At 38.5% G+C, this 24987-nt stretch overlaps 1 protein-coding gene across 4 annotated transcripts in view; it reads left to right on the top strand.

Annotated features, from left to right (window-relative positions):
* Positions 1–24987, top strand: part of GRIA1 (glutamate ionotropic receptor AMPA type subunit 1) — a 280511-nt gene that overhangs the window by 181746 nt on the left and 73778 nt on the right. For 3 of the 4 annotated variants that reach the window (XM_058171232.1, XM_058171229.1, XM_058171228.1), the window contains 2 exons: positions 21629–21790; positions 24567–24734. In XM_058171232.1, coding sequence (XP_058027215.1) covers positions 21629–21790; positions 24567–24734 — 330 coding nt within the window. The remainder of the gene's footprint in view (positions 1–21628; positions 21791–24566; positions 24735–24987) is intronic. The other variant, XM_058171231.1, reaches the window with a different exon arrangement.

Here is a 24987-nt window from a genome sequence, read left to right as displayed (position 1 = left end):
TGACCATAAAATTTCTAAGAAACAAGACTTTATACAATAAAGTTAAAATATATAGTACAAACTATATATTTGTTAACCTAATCTTGTATAGCTTTTTCTCTGGTAATATTGTACTACTAACTAGAGCATACAAAACATTTTCTGGACCAATTCTTGAATACAGCTCATCTTTCTGGAACCCACACTGCATATCAGACATAAATGCAATCAAGAGAGTCCAGAGATATTTTACGAGAAGAGTCCTCCACTCCTCTATCCGCAATAAAATACCTTATGCCACCAGACTCCAAATTTTGGGCTTAGACAACTTAGAATTACGCCGACTTCAGTCTCACCAAAGCATAGTACATAAAATTATCTACCACAATGTCCTACCTTTCAATGACTACTTCAGCTTCAACCACAACAATACACGAGCAAATAATAGATACAAACTCAAGGTAAACCGCTCCAAACTCGATTGCAGAAAATATGACTTCAGTAACAGAGTGGTCAATGCCTGGAATGCACTAACTGACTCTGTGGTTTTTTCCACAAACCCCAAAAACTTTAACCTTATACTGTCTACTGTTGACGTCACCCCATTCATAAGAGGTCTGTAAGAGACGTGCATAAGTGCACCTGCGTGCCTATCGTCCCTGTCCTAATATTCCTTTTTACTTACTCTTTTCATGTATCCAAATTATGTTTATACTTTTACCTGTTTTTTTATATATGATTGACAAAATAAACAAATAAAAATAAAATAAAATAAACAAACAAACCCCCAAATAGAAGAAAGCAACAATAATCCGATATCTGATCCTTATTAAACATTAGATGGTACTTTTTCAGGAGACACAGTAAATGTTCCATTATAAGCTCTTGAAAAGAGCCAGAATTTCTTGTTCCTCTGGAAAGTTAACATGATCCTCCATAACACCTTTGAGAAGGAGATAATTGGAGTGACTTGGGAAGTAAAAGATATTTTTATTTTTATTTATTTATTTTTGTCACACAGTATATATATGCTCAGTCTTACATATTGGAAAAAAGAACCCAAACACTAAGTACAGGCTTAATGAACATTATCTTACAGATGACCCCACCTTGTCAAAGACCTTGGAGTTTTCATATCAAATGATCTAAGTGCCAAAGCCCACTGCAACTATATAGCAAAAAAGGCTCTAAGAGTTGTAAACCTAATTTTGCGTAGCTTCTTTTCCAAAAACTCTACACTACTAACCAGAGCATTCAAAACATTTGCCAGACCCATTCTTGAATACAGCTCATCTGTCTGGAACCCATACCACATCTCTGACATCAATACAATTGAACGAGTCCAAAAATATTTTACAAGAAGAGTTCTCCGCTCCTCTGTAAACAACAAAATACCTTATTCCACCAGACTTGAAATCCTGGGATTAGAAAATTTAGAACTTCGCCAACTCCGACAAGACCTGTGTTTAACACACAGAATCATCTATTGCAATGTCCTTCCTGTTAAAGATTTCTTCAGCTTCAATCGCAATAATACAAGAGCAAATAATAGATACAAACTCAAGGTAAACCGCTCCAAACTCGATTGCAGAAAATATGACTTCAGTAACAGAGTGGTCAATGCCTGGAATGCACTAACTGACTCTGTGGTTTTTCCACAAACCCAAAACTTTAACCTTATACTGTCTACTGTTGACGTCACCCCATTCATAAGAGGTCTGTAAGAGACGTGCATAAGTGCACCTGCGTGCCTATCGTCCCTGTCCTAATATTCCTTTTTACTTACTCTTTTCATGTATCCAAATTATGTTTATACTTTTACCTGTTTTTTTATATATGATTGACAAAATAAACAAATAAAAATAAAATAAAATAAACAAACAAACCCCCAAATAGAAGAAAGCAACAACAATCCGATATCTGATCCTTATTAAACATTAGATGGTACTTTTTCAGGAGACACAGTAAATGTTCCATTATAAGCTCTTGAAAAGAGCCAGAATTTCTTGTTCCTCTGGAAAGTTAACATGATCCTCCATAACACCTTTGAGAAGGAGATAATTGGAGTGACTTGGGAAGTAAAAGATATTTTTATTTTTATTTATTTATTTTTGTCACACAGTATATATATGCTCAGTCTTACATATTGGAAAAAAGAACCCAAACACTAAGTACAGGCTTAATGAACATTATCTTACAGATGACCCCACCCTGTCAAAGACCTTGGAGTTTTCATATCAAATGATCTAAGTGCCAAAGCCCACTGCAACTATATAGCAAAAAAGGCTCTAAGAGTTGTAAACCTAATTTTGCATAGCTTCTTTTCCAAAAACTCTACACTACTAACCAGAGCATTCAAAACATTTGCCAGACCCATTCTTGAATACAGCTCATCTGTCTGGAACCCATACCACATCTCTGACATCAATACAATTGAACAAGTCCAAAAATATTTTACAAGAAGAGTTCTCCGCTCCTCTGTAAACAACAAAATACCTTATTCCACCAGACTTGAAATCCTGGGATTAGAAAATTTAGAACTTCGCCAACTCCGACAAGACCTGTGTTTAACACACAGAATCATCTATTGCAATGTCCTTCCTGTTAAAGATTTCTTCAGCTTCAATAGCAATAATACAAGAGCAAACAACAGATTCAAACTTAATGTCAACCGCTTCAATCTTGATTGCAGAAAATATGACTTCAGTAACAGAGTTGTTAATGCTTGGAATACACTACCTGACTCAGTGATCTCCTCTCCAACTCCTAAAAGCTTTAACCAAAAACTGTCTACCATTGACCTCACCCCATTCCTAAGAGGACTATAAGGGGTGTGCATAAGTGCACAAAAGTGCCTACCGTTCCTGTCCTATTGTTTCCTTTCAATATATGTTCCTGTATATAATGTTGTGACAAAATAATATATATATATATATAAGCATAAGCATGAAATAATTATACAATATATAAGTATATATATGAGTATAAGTTGTAATAACTATATTAATTGGATATAACGAAGGAAAACAATATATATATATGTTTTCTGAGGTTTTCACGGGTGTTTGTATGTAGGTCTTTGGTTATTCGGGTTTTCTCCCACGTAAAATTGGAAGTGTCTTGGCAACGTTTCGACGAAGTCTCATTCGTCATCTTCAGGCTTCAGCTTCATGCTTCTGGGAGCAATGTGCGATCAAAGAAGCCTTGACAGCTATCCAAAACAAATATAACCCCCCCAAGCACATCCTAGATCTGACCAACCACTTCCTATCCAACACATACTTCATCTATAACGGACAAAAATACAAACAAATAGAAGGCGCACCCATGGGATCACCCCTCTCACCTGTCATTGCCAACCTCTACATGGAACACTTTGAAACCCAAGCACTAGAAAAATCTGATCACAAACCCAAACTCTGGCTCAGATACGTAGACGATACCTTCATAATCTGGCCACACGGGAAAGAAAAACTTGACAACTTCCTCACACACCTCAATAGCCTACACCCCAAAATACAGTTCACCATGGAAACAGAAGTTAACAACCAACTTCCCTTCCTAGATGTCTTAGTCTACAAGAAACCCAATGGCTCCCTAGGACACACCATCTACCAGAAGAAAACACACACAAACCGCTATCTGCACGCACTCTCACACCACCACCCAGCACAGATCAACTCCGTAGCCAAGACACTCATCTCTAGAACAAAACGCTTAGCTGATGAACAACACCTAAAAACTGAACTACACACTCTCACAAACGTACTAACATCCAATGGATTCCAGAGAAATAAGATTACCAAACTAATCCAAAAAGAACCCCCCACTAAACCCAAGACAGAGAACAAGAAAACAGCACAGCCCTCCTCCCATATATAAAAGGCACCACAGACAGAATCAGCAAGATCCTCCACAAACATAACATCAAGACAGCATTCTGCACAAACCAAAATATATCCACATCCTAAGAAACCCCAAAGACAAAATTGAGTTAGAAAATCAAGGAGTATATGAAATCCCATGCACCGCCTGCCCCACCACATACATCGGACAAACCAACAGAAGAATAAGTGCACGCATTGAAGAACACAAGAACTCAGTCAAAAAAGAGGAACCAACTTCTTCCCTGGTCCAACACCTTAAAGCCACAGGACACGATATTGACTTTAAAAAGACCAGAACTATCGCCAAAACTGAACACTTTAACAACAGAATAATCAGAGAAGCCATCGAGATAGAAAAACGCCCACACAGCATGAACAAACGAGATGATACCTCCCGCCTACCAGCCATTTGGAAACCCGCCCTTATTGACAAACGAGTCCTTAACACGAGGAATGACACCAGACCCACACTCACCACCACACATCCACCCAGAAAGCAGACCCAAACCCACACTGATCAGGAAGCACGACCAAGGACCAGAAGCCAGACCGCAGCTGCAACATTAGCCATTTCAAACCCCTCCAATCCATACATGCAGCAGACTGACACCCACTATGAAGATGTAGCACGACCACGAACACGAAGCCAAACAGCAGCAGTGCAGCTCACCAGCTCAAATCCCCCTGCAACTCAGACTAATCTGAGCACAACCAAACCCCCACCCAAACAGGACACACACCCAGCCAATCAGAGCACAAAAAAACCCCCATCCAATCAGAGCCCAGCCAAGCTCCCACCCAATCAGTTCAAACCCCCACTAGCAGTTAAAAAGGAAGAAATAGCTGCAATCACACATTGCTCCCAGAAGCACGAAGCTGAAGCCTGAAGATGACGAATGAGACTTCGTCGAAACTCTCTCTCTCTATATATATAGATATATAGATATATAGATATATAGATATAGATATAGATATAGATGATATAGATAGATATAGATATAGATATAGATATAGATATAGATATAGATATAGATATAGATATAGATAGATATAGATAGATAGATATACACACACACACACACACACTATAGCTAATAGCTTTTTCTTGAGGAGTTTGCTTCAGACTTTTGCCTAATGATAGACCAGCCCTGGTGACAGAAGCACAGAATAATTATCATACAAAGGTAGCTAAATATATTGGAATCCCTTGTAGAGGAAACTTCCTCTACAAACTTCTTAGAAAGTTCCCAAAGGCCATTGGCAATTTCTGGGAGTTTTAGTAGATAAGAGCTGCTTGGGTTCTATGGATTCCCTTTGGCTTCATTCTTGCTTCAAAAGATTAATCAGATCGAATTTTTTTTGCAAGATAAGATCAGATACATATCCAATATTATGGTGGGGAGGGAAACATGCTACAAGTAACTAAGGAGTGCTGGGGGGAAAAAATTGGCACTATGTAAGAGAGCTCTCTTCTTTACACAAAAGAATGAAAACTAAAATTCGATGCCGGGCCTTGGGGAAGTGGGAGGCATGAAATAGAAGAGAAAAAAACAGTGATGTTAAGGATAAGTGCTATGGGGGTTATTCTGCCTTAAGAAAAACAATGTAAACTGGTGACATTTTATAGTGTGCTGTGCAGGAACAGTTATAAAGACTGTCAGAACAATCATAGGATTCTACTAGGAGTTATACACAGTGAAAACAAGAGCATGGATCTGTTCAGAGTTGAAGTCCAGAGTTGAGACTCCAATTTGGGCAATGGGAGCAGCACTTCTCAGTTTATTGATAACCAGAGCAGTGGGCAAAGGTAAGTTACTAGAGCCACAGGTAGCAGATACAGAGAAATATTTCATAGATGTTTACCTACCAGTGTAGCTACAGAAGTAAACACATGCTTCACAAGAATGGAAATCCTTCTTGTATTATCTTAAATATAGCCTACCCTGAAGGTCATCCCTATCTGAGTGATGTTGGGTGAGTTTTTGCAAGGGAGAGAAGATTGGGTAATTGGGCTATCTAATCTTAAACTTCTGTGCCTCACATCAGGGACTTTGATAAACAATTATTAGCAGTAGATCCATCCAAAGATGCTTCTGCATAGAATTGGCATTTTCTGTGCTGCCTGATGTCAGCCATAACATAAAGATGATGGTAAACCTTTTCCAAAAAAGACCATCTCAAGAAAATTGCAAGAATTAATCTAGGCACTTGCCAGGATCAAAAACTGACTTTGAGGTACTCCAAAAAACTGATCTAAGCTTCATTCATGGTAACCTGCAAACTGAATGACTATGTATGGTTTTCTAACACAATATCAGAAGAAAGCAGGTGGGTACTTTCTATCTGTATAACAGAATGATATGCTACAATGATTGTAAGCAGAAAAATATTTTGGGTTTTAAAACATGTTTGATATACAAACTTCATATGCTCAACTTCAAGATTATCGGGTGTGACCTAGCCATAATACACTTTTGTAATGTTTATAATTGTTTTTACTTTATTTTAACTCTGTTCACTGCCCAGAGTCACTTGATGAGATAGGCAGCCATATGGATGGATGGATGGATGGATGGAAGGAAGGAAGGAAGGAAGGAAGGAAGGAAGGAAGGAAGGAAGGAAGGAAGGAAGGAAGGAAGGAAGGAAGGAAGGAAGGACAGATTCTAAATTCAGCAGATTATTATAAGAAAAATCATTTGTTCAGACATAATATAGGTGCCATATTTTGATCCTGTTTACAACATGGGTCTCACTGTAGCTGCAAATTGTCTAATAGTAGAATAATTCTTTTCAATATCATCACAAAAATATCAAAACACAGCCAGGAATGTTTAAACCAAGAGAAGGTGCTTCTGTTGAACTGATCTACAGGTATATCTTGCTTGACTGCCTTCATATATCTTAGATATCAGACAGCTTGATCTGGAGATGGCAGAAATTGAACCATGAGCTTATTTACAGAAAATATGTGTTCTGCCTCTGGATTGTAGCTGCGAGTCCATAGTTTAACATTATTGTATTCCCGTAACGTGAATAGGGGTGAAATAATCCAATATGAGCAAATGCTAGCATCTACTTTATCCTATAATACCACTTGTTATTATTTGATTTATCATTTGCCATCTCACTCCAAAAGACTATTATTGCCTATGCCTGTCTCGTCTTCAAAAACATTAATTTACAAACTGTAGAAATATTGTACAAACCAGGAATAATGTTGTCCATAATTTTCATACCAGAACTGATTATTTGATATGGATGATTCTTGAGATAAAGTATATGAACTGACAGATTCTTGCTGCTCTCTCTGCTTGGCTGTTTTCTTGTAGACATTTTATTACCCAAACTAGGTAACATCATCAGTGCACTGATGATCAGTGCTCTGATGATCATCATCATTGATGATGAGAACTGATCAGCACTGATGATGTTACCTAGTTTGTCTAATGAAACATCTGCAAGAAAACAAGCAAGTTCAGAGAGCACCAAGGACCCTTCATTTCTATCTTGGGCTACAAATATTTTCCTTTACTAGTATATGAACCACAGACTTAAGTTCATGCACTTTAGTGCATGTGGAAAGACCTTTAAGCATAAGCATTTCAATGTGGTTTTAAAAAAGGCCAACTATAAAACAGTACTTTTGCAAATTACAGATGTTGTGAAGCTACACTTCACTTACATTTAATGAGGAAAAACAACATTGATCAAATGGATTGATATTGAAAATGCAGTGGGACGATTGACTGGATAGCTTCCTATAATGAAATATAATTTTTGTTTCTCTCCATGACTTACTGATTTGAGAAAACTTTTCAAACGAAAAGCGGCATCAAACTACATCTGTCTTGCCACTTAAATTCAATTAATGCTTTTAGCATTTTGTACCCGGGTCTGCAATTAATATTATCAACAGAACAATACTCTGAAAAACCACCTGTATATTTCTTTAAAAAGTATTAACTTCAATTCTGAAAATTTATTAGTATGAAGACTAAAATATTTGTGTGCTATACTTATTATCCTAAAATGTCACTCCATAATAAAATATTACTATTATTTGTTAGACAGTATATGTGATGTGATGTGATGTGATGTTATTATTATATTATAGACCATAATATATGTTGTTCTGCTGAAAACTGGTAATTTGTTAGCTCAAATTATTCAAAAGTTATAAATATTGGCTTCTGCCAACTTCAGAACCATTGTACCAACTCTGCTGTAGAAATAGTTCTTACATATGATTGCCTGAGATGGAAACCAGGCTGTCTTTTCCATGTGGTTTTGAGACACTAATGGAAGGATCCAACAGAATCATTTTTTAAAAAAATTCTGGACTGTTCTAGATCACCATTAGAAGTCATTTCTGTTGATACCCCAGTAATAAGAAATGCAGAAATTCCCATTGAGGAACAAATAGACCCCCCAAAAATGGAACATGGCTATTATCTTAAATTTCTTATTCCTAATTTAAATGCTAAGTATGGCATGATTCTAAAGAAACTGTAATTGATCCAAAATACAATCAATTGCCACAAAAACAATTTTAATCTCACCAAGAATAGATAATTCATTCTTAATCATTTATCAGCCTCCACTAATACTTTACATCATTGAGAAGGGAGGAAACTATTGCTCTATTTTTCAGTATTTATTCTGTTTTTTAGCTCTTCATTTTTAGATATGCTGGTACATTACAAATTCAAGGGACCTTTAGTATACTTTTCTATCTATCTATCTATCTATCTATCTATCTATCTATCTATCTATCTATCTATCATCTTTATCACCACCTTTAAAGCACTCCATGGCTTAGGGCCCGGGTACTTACGGGACCGCCTGCTGTTACTTTATGCCTCCCACCGACCCGTACGCTCACACAGAGAGGGCCTTCTCAGGGTGCCGTCCGCCAAACAATGTCGGCTGGCGGCCCCCAGGGGCAGGGCCTTCTCTGTTGGAGCTCCTACGCTCTGGAACAAACTTCCCCCTGGTTTACGTCAAGTGCCTGATCTTCGGACTTTTCACCGTGAGCTGAAAACACACCTATTTATTCAAGCGGGACTGGCTTAAATTTTAATTGGGGTTATTTATATTTTAAGGTTTGTTAAATTGTTTTAAATTTCGGCCACCCTGTAATATGTTTGTTTTAATCTTGTTTTAATATGTATATCGTGGATTTTTTACACGGCTGTACACTGCCCTGAGTCCTTCGGGAGAAGGGCGGTATAAAAATCGAATAAAATAAATAAATAAATAAATAAATCTATCTAATCCATGAAATTCACCTGAACTACTTATAAGAAACTGCCTTTTGATAATGTTTAAGTTTCATCATAGCATTTCCCTTTCTCCCACATAGTGTGAATATTGGTTTAGCTTACAAGATACCATTTGAATCAGCTCATTTTGGTGAAATAATGCAAGGATACATGCCTCATCTAATCTGGCATTATTAGGCTGAAGGTACATGCGAGAAGAATAATGGTAGTGAGCAATAGAAAAGAATAGGAAAACAAAGGAGAAAATTAAATGATAACTTGTGAGATGAGTAAAGGAAAAAGAAGAAGAAACCATCAGGTTTTAAAACATAAAAACTACCCAAAAAAATGAAGAAGCAAAAGGAAAATCCATTCCCAATTTCTAACACAGAAGAACAGCAGCAATTTAAGGGATTGACATTTAGAGTTTTCTGCACTGCAACTTTCAGCTTGCCTCCCACATATGAGCTGGCTGGAGTTGAAGCCTGTTTAAGAAACCTGTTTCCAAATTGGATTGTAAGGCAGAATTAGCAGAAATGGCCTTTTATAAAATGGTCTTTTCTTTTTATACTTTAATAAAAGACAAAATATTTTCTGGATTTTTGTTGTTGTTGTTGAAAATGGGGGGGGAGAAAGTAAAATGGTGATTCTTGGATTTGCTGCTTGGAAAAAGGATTGAATATGAGTCAGAAGAGACCTTTGTAATATAATCTTAAATGAGAAGAGATGATAAGCTTGTTTGTAATTACTGCCAAAAAAAGGGAAGTCACTTCTTCAATTATCTTTTTCTTTTAAAAAATTAACTAACTGCATTACTTTTTGCAGCCCTTCCTTTATCTTTCTTTTTTTCTAACTTTTCTTTGTTATTTCTTGTTTATATTTTATCTATGTAAAATGAGAGTCCCCATGTAGAGGAGATGAGCAAAAATATGAGGCAGAAACCATGGACAAAAGTTGTTTTACGACCAGTAAGGAATACAAATAGACATACACAATAATCTAGCATCATTGTCTCATTGTCGTGTCCCACTCCTCCGCTGACGGCTGGGTCCGGGAAATCCGAATCAGGCTTGCCTCTGCAGCTCTGCCCAAAGTCCTAGCAAAGTCCTCAGAGGAGGAAGGAGACCAGTAAGTGACTTCAGCAAGATAAGTTCGACTTTTGCCTGACTCAGAGACTGCCAGAAAGTAGATCCTTTATATAGGCCATGGGGTGTGGCTCCATGACTCAGCACTCATTAAGGCCTGCCCCTCCCTTCCCTCTGTTGCCTCCGCCTCTCCAATCTTCTGATGCGAGGGTCACACCAATCAGCTGTTGGTAATAAACCCTCCTCAGGCTCACCTGCTGTGGAGGAGGGGGAGGGGTCTAGCTGCTCCGTTTGCCTGGGCATGGAGTCAGGGCTGGGGCAGGGAGATTCTCCTTCTGCAGTTTGTGTGGGCATGGAGCCAGGACTGGGACTGGGAGGCATACATTCCTCAGTGTGCGGGAGCAGGTAAGAAGGCCCCGGCTGCTCTGAGGGCGGGCAAGACACAACACTCATGCAGGATACATAGAAAAGTATGGATGTCAGACAAGTTCATTGTATTCCAAGAATTTGATCCTGCATCCTGCTTTGAATAGTGACAATTATTCCCTTCTGATCAATAGCATTGTGTCATGGTTTATAAAGACATACCATATTTTTCGGAGTATATGATGCACCTTTTTCCCACCTAAAAGTAGGTGAAAATTTGGGTGTGTCTTATACACGGAATGTAGCCCTGCCCATCCACTGCCTCCCACCCTATGGCCTCTGTCTCCCAGCAATTTACCTCCTTGCAGCAAGCAGCAAGGAGAAACAGCCCATTTCAGTTTCAGCACAGCCTAATTAGCACAAGTTGATTGTCAGTTGGATCGGTCTCCCGACTCTCAGCTGTTTCAGGCTGCAGGGATTGCCATTGCCTATTGCTGAGCGGCCCTCCGCTGCTTGCTGCAGGGAGGTAAATTGCTGGGAACAGATTTTTTTTTCTTGTGCTAATCAAGCTATGCTGAAAACGAAAATGAAAGTAAAGCAGGCTGTTGGCTATTGGCTGCAACAAGGCAAAATTGCTGGAAGGCAGAGGCAGATTTCTTTTTCTGTTTTCCTCACCAAAAAGGGTAGGTGCGTCTTATAGTTCGGTGCATCTTATACTCCGAAAAATGCGGTACTATTTGTGGATCAAAAGTCATTCAATGGTGTAATAAAGGTTACAAACCAGGAGGATATACTGTATGTTATGAAAGAACAGTTATGGTGAGTATGCAAAAAAGATGATGCAACAATGAAAGGAACTGCAGCTGCATACATTGACTGCTACAAACTAAGCAGTCAAGCAAAGGCAGAGACACTTGATATCTGTGCGTAGAATAGAATAGAATAGAATAGAATTTTATTGGCCAAGTGTGATTGGACACACAAGTAATTTGTCTTGGTGCATATGCTCTCAGTGTACATAAAAGAAAAGATACGTTCATCAAGGTACAACATTTACAACACAATTGATGATCAATATATCAATATAAATCATAAGGATTGCCAGCAACAAGTTATAGTCATACAGTCATAAGTGGAAAGAGATTGGTGATGGGAACTATGAAACGATTAATAGTAGTGCAGATTCAGTAAATAGTCTGACAGTGTTGAGGGAATTATTTGTTTAGCAGAGTGATGGCCTTCGGGAAAAAACTGTTCTTGTGTCTAGTTGTTCTGGTGTGCAGTGCTCTATAGCGTCGTTTTGAGGGTAGGAGTTGAAACAGTTTATGTCCAGGATGCGAGGGATCTGCAAATATTTTCACGGCCCTCTTCTTGATTCGTGCAGTATACAGGTCCTCAATGGAAGGCAAGTTGGTAGCAATTATTTTTCTGCAGTTCTAATTATCCTCTGAAGTCTGTGTTTTCTTGTTGGGTTGCAGAACCGAACCAGACAGTTATAGAGGTGCAAATGACAGACTCAATAATTCCTCTGTAGAATTGGATCAGCAGCTCCTTGGGCAGTTTGAGCTTACTGAGTTGGCGCAGAAAGAACATTCTTTGTTGTCCTTTTTAATGATGCTTTGATGTTAGCTGTCCATTTGAGATCTTGCGATATGATAGAACCCAGAAATTTGAAGGTTTCTACTGTTGATACTGTGTTGTCAAGTATTGTGAGGGGTGGAAGTATGGAAGGGTTTTCCTAAAGTCTACCACCATTTCTACGGTTTTGAGTGTGTTCAGTTCCAGATTGTTTTGGTTGCACCACAAGGCTAGTCGTTCGACCTCTCGTCTATATCGGATTCGTCATTGTCTCGAATGAGACCAATCACTGTTGTGTCATCTGCGAACTTCAGTAGCTTAACAAATGGATCATTGGAGATGCAGTCATTGGTATACAGAGAGAAGAGAAGTGGGGAGAGCACACAGCCTTGGGGGGCCCCTGTGCTAATTGTACAGGTATTTGATGTGATCTTGCTTAGCTTCACCTGCTGCTTCCTGTTTGTTAGGAAGCTTGTGATCCACTTACAAGTCTGTTCCGGTACCTGTAGCTGGTTTAGCTTAGTTAGAAGAATGTCTGGAATGATGGTATTGAATGCTGAACTAAAGTCTACAAAAAGGACCCTTGCATAGGTCTTTGGAGACTCAAGATGTTGTAGGATGTAGTGCAGAGCCATATTAACAGCATCATCTGTTGATCTATTTGCTCGGTATGCAAATTGCAAGGGGTCTAACAGCGGATCCGTGATGGTTTTCAGGTAGGAAAGCACTAGCCTTTCAAAGGTTTTCATGACTACAGATGTTAGAGCAACTGGTCTGTAGTCATTCAGTTCCTTGATGGTGGGCTTCTTGGCACTGGGATGATGGTAGGCGTTTGAAGCAAGAAGGAACATAGCACATCTCTAGTGATTTATTGAAAATATGGGTGAAGATGGGGGCCAATTGGTCAGCACAGACTTTTAAGCAAGAAGGAGTTATCTTGTCTGGGCCTGGAGCTTTTCCTGGCTTTTGTCTGTGAAATAGGTCCTGCACTTCCTTTTCTGTGATCACTAGGGTTGTGAACCCAATGAAATGGGGTCAGTTGTAGGAGGCTTGGCTGTTGTTGGTGTGTCTGAGATGGGGGTTGTGGAGATAGGTGGCTGTAGTTTCCTTTCAAACCTGCAGTAAAACTCATTCAGGTCATCTGCCAGTTGTTGATTACCTTCAGCCTGGGAAGGAGGTTTGCCATAGCCGGTGATATTTTTAAGAGTTTTCCACATGTTTGCTGGTTCATTTGCTGAAAATTGATTCTTTAGCTTTTCAGAGTAGCTTCTTTTTGCTGCTCTTATCTCCCTTGTTAGTGCATTTCTGGCCTGATTGTACAGCATTTTATCACCTTTTCTGTAGGCTTCCTCTTTGGAATGTCGTAGCTGCTTAAGTTTAGGTGTAAACCAAGGTTTGTTATTACTGTGTATTCGCAAGTTCCTTGTAGGTACACATAGGTCTTCACAGAAGCTGACATATGATGTTACAGTATCTGTGAGTTCATCCAGGTCTGCAGAGGTATCTTTAAAAATATTCCAATCAGTGCAGTCAAAACATGCCTGTAGCTTTAATTCTGATTCCTCCGTCCAGGTTTTCACTGATTTAATTATTGGTTTTATGGCTTTAAGTCTTTGCCTGTAAGCAGGTACAAGGTGAATCATGCAATGATCAGAGTGTCCTACAGCTGCACGTGGTAAAGACCGATAGGCATCTTTTAGTGTTGTGTAGCAGTGGTCTAGAGTATTCTTGCCTCTGGTGGGACAATTGACATGCTGAAAGTATTTTGGTAGTTCTTTCCTTAAGTTTGCCTTGTTTAGATCTCCCAAAACAATGGCCAGTGAATCAGGGTGTTTGGCTTCAGCCTCCATGATTTGGTCAGCTAGAGTTCGTAATGCCTTGTTTACACAGGCTTGTGGTGGGACATAAACAGCAATTAGAAGAAATGAGGAAAATTCACGAGGCGAATAGTAAGGTTTGCAGTTGATAATTAGAGTCTCTAAAGGAAGCACACAGAAGAATACATTTCCCCCTTAACAAGAAAGCAAGCACTGATTGCTTTCCTTTCTGTGGACAGGTGATTTCATAACTAAGGGAAAAAATGAACAGTTTTACAGTGCCTTCTTCCTGCCACATGGACTGGAATTTGAAACTTAGCAGGATTCTCGTCAACTTTATCCAGTCTCAAAAATGTTCCAGTTTCTGTTCTTCTGCTAAACCTACTTGGGGGTGGAAATAGGGAGGCTTTCAGTCACTTAGATTAGAAGGGAAAACCTGGCAGAATGATTATCGATTGATCCAATTATTTTTTTTTTAAAAAAAGGAATCCCTAGCATTATATCATTACCAAACCTGGTTTTCAAAAAAAAATGGTCAAGTTTTTCGTGGCTGGCAAAATCAATACAAAGCAGCAGGACCAACCAAGTGACATGACAGCATCTGTGTAGGTTGGAATGAAGCCCATCAGGTGGATCAGCAGTTGGTATACACTGAAGATGAGGCCTTTTCCAAGTTGTAGGCAGCCCATCCATGCAGAAGCAGAATATGTGGAGCAATCTTATATATGTATCCATTCAGGACTTACTTGTTCAGGGCAGTCCAAATGACATAGTGCAAAGACAAAGTGTATGTAGAAGCTCCCTGGCATCTTTCCTGGTATTTGAAGGACATGATGTAGCAGATCTTGAAAAGATCTCTGTATGAGACAGATTACTTGAGCAACGTGTCTTTAGAATACAATGTACTGAAAACAATGTACTGAACTGAAATGGAATAGATAAACTGACTGCCTCAATGGGCAAAACTGGTGGAACAGATTCCTGTCTTGCAATGCTCATCTTCACAGATTAGATTTGTGTTTTGGAGAAAACTGCAGATGGTTCAAGCAGACATTGTAGGAGCCAAGCCTAATTAATTGAGGCAAACACTAAACTTTATTTTTTATGACCCTGTAGTCCTTTAACTCAGGGTAGAGTCGGGATGACTGTATGAAGCTGAGTGTTTACTGGCCAAATGCCCTTCCTGATGCCTACATGGAGTTTACAGCAGATGGTGTTGTTTTTTTTCTTTGAGGCCTAGAATAGCTGCAACTACCTAGGATTGAAATCTCAACCTTCAAAGTGGGAGGCAAGCATCTTCATCACTAGGCCATCACGCCACTAACTGAGGCAAACACTGTCAGATAAAAATATAATAAGTGACATTGTTTAATTTGTTTTATATTCTATCTTGCTAAACATTTTCATGGACTGCTGTCTGGGGAAAAGAAATGCCCCTGGAACATATTTTTGTGATAGTATATTTCCATCAATTAAAAAAAAAGCATTAGTTTTGGTCTAATTTGACGTTTTTTCTATTGAAACTATTCTATTATCCATCTATGTTTAACTTTTAGTATGAGTAACTTAAAATTAAATTGTTTCATAAATAGTGAAAGAGTATGGAAATAGATTACAATATTTCAAATGGAAAGTTAGATTTCTAACTATGTATATTTTAAATGCATCTTTCCAACCTCACCTATTCAGCATTGCCCAGGGAATCTGGCTCTGCTCTGCTGAGTTAATGCTACCAGATTGTATTAACTGCTTGTTTTTTGTTTTTAAATTTAATGGCCCACTTTTGAAGCTGTAGGGGAGTTTTAATGCTAATGGGAATATATTTGCAATTGCTATCGCCTAGTTTTGCCACCTAGCTGGTTTTATGACCGGTTTATTTTTTTTAAAGCTAGCTTGCATGTTATCCAGTGGGCAGTTTCACATTTTTTTATTCCAATTTATAGCCCATTCTATCCCTTGGGCTCCAGTTGATTAGGAATCATATTAGCAAAAAAAGGAAGAAAAATCCTTACCTTTAAGGCAAACAATTAATAGACCTAGCAAGAAAAAAAAGAGGTCAAACAAAACAAATCAGAAAACATTTAATCATGCTATTTATAAATAGACTATCCTAGAATTTAAGAAGCTGTCCTTTTACACTCACTACTGTTTGTACCTGTTATTTGCTATTTTTCTCCTGTACACAGCAGTGAATTCTCACTCACATCTTGGGGAAAAGGATGGGAGTAGAGTAGTTCAGTTTCTAATCTAGGCTAGGTAATGATAACATAAAAAATAATAATAATTCTGTTCAAATTTAACAAATCAGAATGGCCTGCATGCTTATTTGATTTGCATATGAGTTAGCAAACCTGCTAGAAAATCATAATTAATCATACATTCTCCTTATGTCTAAACTACGCAGGGCATAGTTTAGTTTAACTCATGGTTTATAAATAAGTCATAATGTAGAATCTGTCAAAACTTACCTTTTTTTAAAACATTTTTTGGTTGGCATTGGCTATAGTTTACTAACGTCTGGCTTGATTTTTCACTTGTGTGAATAGAAGTATGATTTAGCATCTTGTCAAATACAGTTGACTTGTGTATGAAACTAAAAGTATGACCTGCCAAATTTGTGTAGCTTAGGGCTAAACTAGACATGACTTTAAATGAATGCCTTTAACATTCACATTGTTGCAAATAGGGATGAAAACTGGAGCACCATTAATACATTTATTCCTCATTTGAAACCTCATTGGTGCTGACGGGCATTTTATCCTAATGCTACCTTTGAGAAGTGATTGTCTTCAAGCAGGAAAAGGAGCAACTTTACATTTCCCAACATCTATATGTTATTATCTGCTATACATTTTCTTCCTCTATGCTGTTCTCTAAACGTGCTATTCTCCCAATGGATGCTGCATTCTAAAAGCAAAAACCCAGTTAATGTCATATCTAGATTAAGTATAAATTGAAAGGTAAAAAACACATCGATTGGTACTTGGGAATTCTGGGAATTGAAATCCACAGATCTTAAAGTTGCCAGGTTTGAAGAACTCTGGTCTAGATTATCTTTGCAACCTTTTCCAATTGAATGAGGTTATGAATGGCTACTTTTTAATCATGGCTTTATATCCCTAATCGATGTAGCTTGTGGTGCCATCTTGAGATTCCGTCCATCCAACATTATGATTTTTTCATTCTAAGACAATTATCTATCGAGCTCTGAATCTATTGTAAACCATCCCCCCAAAAAAGAAAAAAGAAAATTGAACAAACAAAGCAGTATTCTAGGATGGGAGCTAAAAGCTCAGTGTTGCAATGGTTCCACTTCCATGTGGACCACAAGTTTTGGGAAGCAGTGGGGATGGAATTTTTCTGTGGCCCTTAACTAGAGAAGATTTCCATGCCTTGTCTCTTTCTGTGGACTGAGATATCTTTTATATGATGATTGTCCAGTCCTGCAGCTTTTTCTCTTATCTCCCAAGGTCATTTTCACAGCACCCCCATACAGACATACTGTACTTCTTCCTTGAAACATGTCTGAAGATTCAGAAAGTCCACTTAGTCTAAAATAGTGTGGCTAGATTGGTATCAGGACTGATTATAGTGAACACAGTTTTCTGCTTCTGAAAACAATTCCATGAGTCGTTTTTATATTTTGAAAAGCAAGTTCAAGGTGCTGATATTTACCTTTACAATCTTAACTATATTTATGATCTGAATATTTGAAATAAAACTTTCTATTACGGCAATGCAAGCCATTCAGAAAGTTGGCTTGTGAAATGCCTTGTGAAATTCACTGGTCAGATCCTCAAAATAGGTGGATCATGTTGAAGCCTTTCTTTTTATGTTCTTGAGTACACAGAGAACCAGGAAATGGCCTCCACCATACACACAAATTCAGAAAAATTGAGAAAGAGCCTTGAAGAGATGCAGCTGCCTCAAGACTATAAACAATGAGTTCAGAGGGAAATATCTAAACAATGGTCTATTCAGTTGAGCACGCTTTTAATATGCGGATTACTAGATATGTTAGGATGACAGTATAACTGCTATAATCCTGGTTTGCATGACCAAATCTGATTGGGCACTTTAGGGGTTAAAGTTTCAGTTCTACTACCAAAGACCACTGTATTGGGGAAATTAAGCTAAATTAATCTGTACCTCAACATACCATTTTATAAAACTTTTGTTTCATGATCTATAACTTGAGGGAACATGTCCATTTTTTTATCAGTTGACTAAGGGCATGAGACTTCAATTGGATATTCCTGTGTAAAACTCCAAGGGTAGACACTTTGTCTATTGAATAATTCCCAGGAATACTTTTTTTTTCATTATTCAAGCAACTATAATAAAAATGTGTTCTGGCTAATGGGCCTGTTTTCTTTTTCACATTGAAATTTAATTAAATCACCATTCCACTTTTTCCTTTTTGGAGGGCAGTAAAGTGCACTGAGATCATGTGCACCAAGGACAAATTCCTTGTGTGTCCAGTCACACTTGGTCAATAAATCTATCTATCTATCTATCTATCTATCTATCTATCTATCTATCTATCTATCTATCTATCTATCTATCTATCTATCTAAAGGCTTGAAATATATTCAACTCTACTCTTGTTAAAGGATAGCTTAGATTGGGTTTGAGTTCTGTTCAGAACAGTATAAATAAGCGATGGCTAACCTTTTTGCCATCACGTGCCAGAAAGGGGGGGCAGGGGGATGGTTCACGCACGTCCGTGCCCATACCCATAATTCTATGTGCCCCACCCCCGTGCATGCGCACTCAACTCTTCCCTCTCCCCCACCCCCAACACGTGATGGACCGGTAAGCCCGTTTTTCTCTCTTACCTGTCTCCAGATGCTCTCTATGAGTCTGGGAGGGTGGAAAATGGCCTTCCCCATTTCCCTGGAGGCCCTCCGGAGGCCAGAAATAGCCCGTTTACCAACTTCTGGTTGAGCAGGAAGTGACGTTTTTTGCTGTCTCCAGCCTCCAAAATTCTAGAGAGGCTTGGGGGGGGCTGGGGACAGCAGAAACGTCATTTCCTGTCCAACTGGAAGTTGGTAAACGGGCCGTTTCTGGCTTCCAGAGGGCCTGGGGAGGGGTGGGAAAGGCAGTTTTCCACTCCCCTAGACTCCTAGAGGCGCTCTGGAGCCAGGTAAGAGAGAAAAACGGGCCTTCCCAGGCCCTCTGGAGGCAGGAAACAGCCTGTTTTCCTACTTCTGGTGGGCCCAGAAGACCCAAAACTCAGCTGGCCCGTGTGCGCATGTTCACCAGAGCTGAGCTCACATGCCCACTGATAGGGCTACGTGTGCCACCTGTGGCACGTGTGCCATAGGTTCGCCATCAGGGGTATAAATAATTCAGTGTCCCAAAAGTGTGTGCGGCTCCATTAGTTCATGAATCAATAAAAATGTGGATATCTTTTGGTCCAAATGCCTGGTATATTTGCTGGTTCCCTCTTCTCTCCTCTTGCCAATTTACTTCTGAAGCTAATTACTAAAACCAGGCTTGCTTCTCCTCAGGGACGAAAACTTCTGTTGTCACTCTGTCTTGGCTCCATTGGCTTTATACACTTGGAACACACTTAAATCCTTGTGGAATGTGGTAGGATAAAAATGCACTATATCGAACAGATGCCCATACACAGTGAGCCATGTCTCATTTGCTCTATTATTCCTACTTCTCCACAATCCATTTTGTTCCACTGCATCATTTCAAAAGTTGAAAAACCCAAAACACTGAGTTTAGAATGAGTGATGTGCAGATTGGCCTAAATCAAAACTAAATCTATTTAAAAAAAATTATTTATTTATTTGGAAAAATTATATTGCTGCCTACTTGCTCACGGCAACTCAGGGTGGCTTATAGGAAATAAAAGCACAATATAAAAGAAAAAAATTAAATAAACACATACATACACGCACACACAGTGGCAACACTCACTCATACCAGCCATTTAATTGGCTCCTTCCTGCTCTGGTTTCTCCAGGCCCACTGGAGGAATCACATCTTTCCAAAAGAGTGTCAGAGTGAAGGACAATTTAATTTCCAGAGGTATGATGCTCCAGAGGGAGGGAGCCACCAAAGAGAAGGCCCTTCTTCTGGGTCCTGCCAGATATATCTCCTAAGTGGATGGGGCTCACAACATTCCTTACTTCCCCAAATTAGTGGGTCAAGTGGATGTGACCAGCAAGAAACGGTCTCTTAGATAACCTGGTTCCAAGCCATGAAAGGCTTTAAAGGTGACAACCAGCATTTTGAATTGCACCCAGAAGCAAATCAGCAACCAATACAGCTCCTGCAAGAGAAGTAACACATGTGTACACCAAGGTCTGCACAAAACCATGTAGGCCACTGCATTTTGCGCCAGTGGAACTTCCAGATACTTTTCAAGGGCAGCCCCATACAGAGCACATTGCAATAGTCAAGGCATGTGATTATTAGGGCATGAGTGGCTGTGAATAGGGATTGTTGGTCCAGGAAAAGGCATAACTGGTGCACAATTGTGCAAAGGCCCTCATGACCTTGACTGCCACCTGTTCTTTGAGGAGAAGTCACAAGTCCAGGAGATTTACACATTGGGTCTGTTTGGGACAGTGCCACCACATCCAAGACCAAAGATGGCAATTCTCCATGGACCAAAGAATCCCAGACCCAGAACCACTTGGTCTTTCCAGGGTTCAGTTTCAACTTGTTGCTCCCCATCCAGCCCCCAACAGCCTCCAGACACTGTGAAAGGGAGGTCACATCATTACTTAACTCACCATAGGCTGAGATATACAGCTGAGTATCATCAGCATATTAATGATGTCTCAGTCCATGGTGATGGATGATCTCACCCAATGGCTTCATATAAATGTTGAATAAGAGCAGAGAGAGTACCAAGCCTTGTAGGATCCTGCAGAACATGGGTGATGGGTGGATCTCTTGTCTTCTACAGTATTAACAGAGACTGAGAGCAACCACAGCGGAAGGAAGTGACCCAGGATAGCACAAAGCCCACAACCCCTGAAGTTGCTCTAGAAGGTTACTATGGTTGATAGTATAGAGAGCTGCCAAGAGACCAAGTAGAATTGGCCTGCTCTCTCACATGTTGCAATTGCTTATGTAACTATCCTTCCCATATACACCTTAGTGAGTACTTTTCTTAATTTATTTCTTTTTTCCAAACATATTTAGGTAAATTGTACTATATTGTAGAAGATTCTGTTTGGGCATGTCACATTATTTTGCTTGCGCAAAGAGCAAGGGAGTATTTTATATTTCTACTTATATTTATGGTTAGAGAAATAGGCATTTTCCTTCTCCATGTCATTTTCATAGGCTCTGATTCTCTTATTTGCTTCTCACCCTTTTCTTTATTAGTCTGCAATTATTTTGAAAACTCCTTTGGAAAGTTATATATTGAAAATGTGTTGAATTATTTTTAAATTCCACTGTTGTTCCCTAAAGAAAAAACATTTTAAAAATTATTAATGAGCAAAGAATTTTCTATAGTACTTGGGGTGTAGAACAACTTTTGGAGGATAACATTCTGGTCTGAGATATTTAGATTATTGCATTTTTCATCAGTATTGGTAAAAATTGTGCTATAAGAGCTTATGTTAATATGTGTTCATTCTCACTTTTCTTGTTGTTGCTGCCACTGGTTTTTTCCTCCTTAGGGATTTATGGATATTGACCTGGGGAAATTCAAGGAAAGTGGAGCAAATGTGACTGGATTCCAATTGGTGAATTATACAGACACCATACCAGCCAGGATCATGCAACAGTGGAAGAACAATGATGCCAGGGAACAACCTCGGGTGGACTGGAAGAGGCCAAAGGCAAGTGGTACTGAAAACCATTTGTTTGAGGAGGTGTTAATGCCATTTTCTTGTTCCTTATGTCAGACTAGGGTTTAGGGCTTTTTTTTTTCCAATAGCAAATTTCAGCGGAATTGGTTTCAGTGAACTTAAATTGTAGAAAACACTGTTTTCTTTTGCTAAACTAGAAAGGAATTTCAAAATGAAGAATCCTCATTTTGAAGCACATAAATAAGCACACACACACATGAATCAGTGTGATAATGTGGTAGTAAGGTTTAACTAGGAGCAGGTTTAAGCAGGTCCTTCCTTAGAAACAGAAACTAGCTGGGTGATTATGGGCCACTCACTGTCTCTTGGAGTTTAACTGGGAAATTAAAAAAAACCTCTACTTCCCAACTGGTACTAGACCAACACTGTAGATTATGGTCTCTAACCTTCAGTGGAGATGCTTTCACCCTAGAGTGGACTCATTTGAGCAGATAACAATACACATAGAACATATGACATACACAACCAACCGTTGGTCACACAGTCAGCCAGATTTTATTATTATTATTATTATTATTATTATTATTATTATTATTATTATTATTATTATTATTATTATTATTATTATTATTATTATTATTTATTGTTGTTGACTGGATTTGGTATTTTTATCCACCCAAGTCCTTTCCAAGGACCTGGGATAAGCAGATGTTAATGTTTGACAGTGTTAAAAGTATAGTCACAAGATGTTCCAAGAAAAGCTGCCTTTTGCAATTGATTGATGCCGATGGTGTTCAAGTGGTGTTCCATATGTTTTTGCATTTCACCCAAGGGACCTATCACTATTTATTAATATAATTATTTCTATTATAATATATATATTCATATTATTTGTGTTTATATTGTGTCTAAGTAAAATTATGTAGAATAGGTATCTCAGTCTGTAGGACCTCAAATGTATGCAAATGAAATTAAGAAATTATTTATTATTAAACCTTACTGTATGTGCCACCCCCCTCACCAAAGGCAACAACAAACAGTTGTTTGTTCAAGCAGTACAACAAAATACAAAAGGATACAGCAATGAGTTCCTCCTTAATAATGGCTTAACATTGCATGAACACTAGCATGTTTAGTTTCTCTAGATGTGCTTAATTTGCAGACTATCCAGACAGAATTCCCATATTCTTTTGGGGATATTATACTCTTGGGCAATTCTGACAGTCAAAGTGCAAACAGATCTATGGGAAATTAAGGAAGAATTATCTGCAACTGTTTCTCTAACATTCAGTGTTAGTGCTCAGAGAGAGAATATATCCTAGTTCTTTTGGGTTGTTCGGAAGCAATATTGGATGTAAGTAGGATTTCAGTCTTTAAGTAATTTACATGGATTAATTAGCATTAGGATAACTAAAGGAAATTTCATGCCTTATTCTTCTATTTGGGGGACTCTGTACCAAATTATTTAATTAGTGGGGTGATGAATTATTGCTTTGCACTGAGTTGACTAAATATATGGTGCTATGGAATCTTTTGAACAAATAATTTTTAAAACAGAGTTCATCCTCGGAACTTTATGTAGATGTGATAGAAAGATACATACTCTGTTGCTTACCTTCTCATAGATCCTTCATTGTGAAAAACTAAGTTTTTTTTCTCACCTTACTGCGACAATATTTTAAAGATTGGTAAGTTGTATAGTAGACTGAATATAGTAGGGAAAGAGGGAGGGGGAGGGAGGGAAATTTTCTCGAGCTTTCATACTAAGGCAAACTGTTTTTGTTCTTTTTAAGATAACCTGCACAGCCAGAAACTCACTTTGTCATGATACAAATCTTGAACAGTTAAAAACAGAGTCCAAGGCTTTAACTTCCTGCGTATAATTTTCTAAAGCCTGAAGCAGCAAATCCTACAAATATTATAATGCATTGGCTCCAGAATTATCCTATACCCACTTAAATTAGACCTACTGAAATCAAGTTGTCATTGTGATTCTGAATATCTTATATTTTCATCAAACAAAAATGACTCTCAAGGTAGAACAGATTAATTAAAACAAGGCTGAAAGCAAAATTAGCATAATAAGTAGCTTGCGCTTTGGAGTGTGCAAGAGTGCAAACTACTTAAAGCAGCTGCAGCTTTTCCCAGGAAATTATAATTGCCATCAATATTATTAGGCAGAAAAATGTACCTACCGAAGAACATGCAAGTCACCATTCAGCTACATCTAGCAAAATTCTATATGGCTTCTCATGGCTTGTCAATTCCAGCCAAATTGGTATTTTAACTCAGATCCCAAGAGACAGTACGATATAGTGGCTTAGGTGCTGGATTTTGAGCTGGGAGGATCTAATCTTCTAGACATAGAAGTCAGCTGGATGGCCTTGGGCCAGGCATTGCCTCTCAGCCCAAATCAGTGTCAGGTTCCTGTGATAAGCTGGTTGAAAATTAAAGCTCTTTCTTGCCTCGTGCTCTGACAGCTTGGCTTTGAGAATTGCAGCAAACCATGCAAAATAAGTGGTTCCTACAAGTGCTAGGATAAATGCTATGAATAGCAATCACAACTTCAGTTCAAAAACTTGCAAAATAATGCTGCTCTTTTTTTTTTTTTTGGAAGCACCCAGTATTACTTAACATAATTATTTTTGTGACACCTTAAAGTCGACATTGATATTAACCAAATAGCAGTTTGGGGTGGCTGAATCCTGGAAATGGAAGATTTCCTGGTTCCTCTTTTGGGAGAAGGAACAAGCATTTCCCAAATCAAGCCTAATAGCCAACATGCTTATTTTAATCTATTTTCTAGTACACATCTGCTCTTACGTATGATGGGGTTCGGGTAATGGCAGAAGCTTTTCAGAGTCTCAGAAAACAACGGATCGATATTTCCCGTCGTGGGAATGCCGGGGATTGCTTGGCAAATCCAGCTGTTCCTTGGGGACAAGGGATCGATATCCAGAGAGCTCTACAACAGGTTAGAAAATAAAACAAAATTTAACCCTGGACAGATTATAACATTGTTAGAATATATGAATTGCTATTCATTATTCATTATTTCATGGACTGTAAATCCGTATCAAGTTGTACTATGAACAAGGATGATCATTGAGTATTTATACTGAAATTGAATTCCTAAAGTAGTCTTGGAAAACCACCTTATTTAGGAAAAGAAATCTGAATGTGAACATTTGGGGAGCGGGGAGATTGCTTTTTTTTCTAAGTATGGA

This window comes from Ahaetulla prasina, chromosome 2, assembly GCF_028640845.1.
Source record: "Ahaetulla prasina isolate Xishuangbanna chromosome 2, ASM2864084v1, whole genome shotgun sequence".
Classification (NCBI taxonomy): domain Eukaryota; kingdom Metazoa; phylum Chordata; class Lepidosauria; order Squamata; family Colubridae; genus Ahaetulla; species Ahaetulla prasina.
The sequence above is the reverse complement of the archived record's forward strand: the minus strand, read 5'-3'. Positions and strand labels throughout refer to the sequence as shown.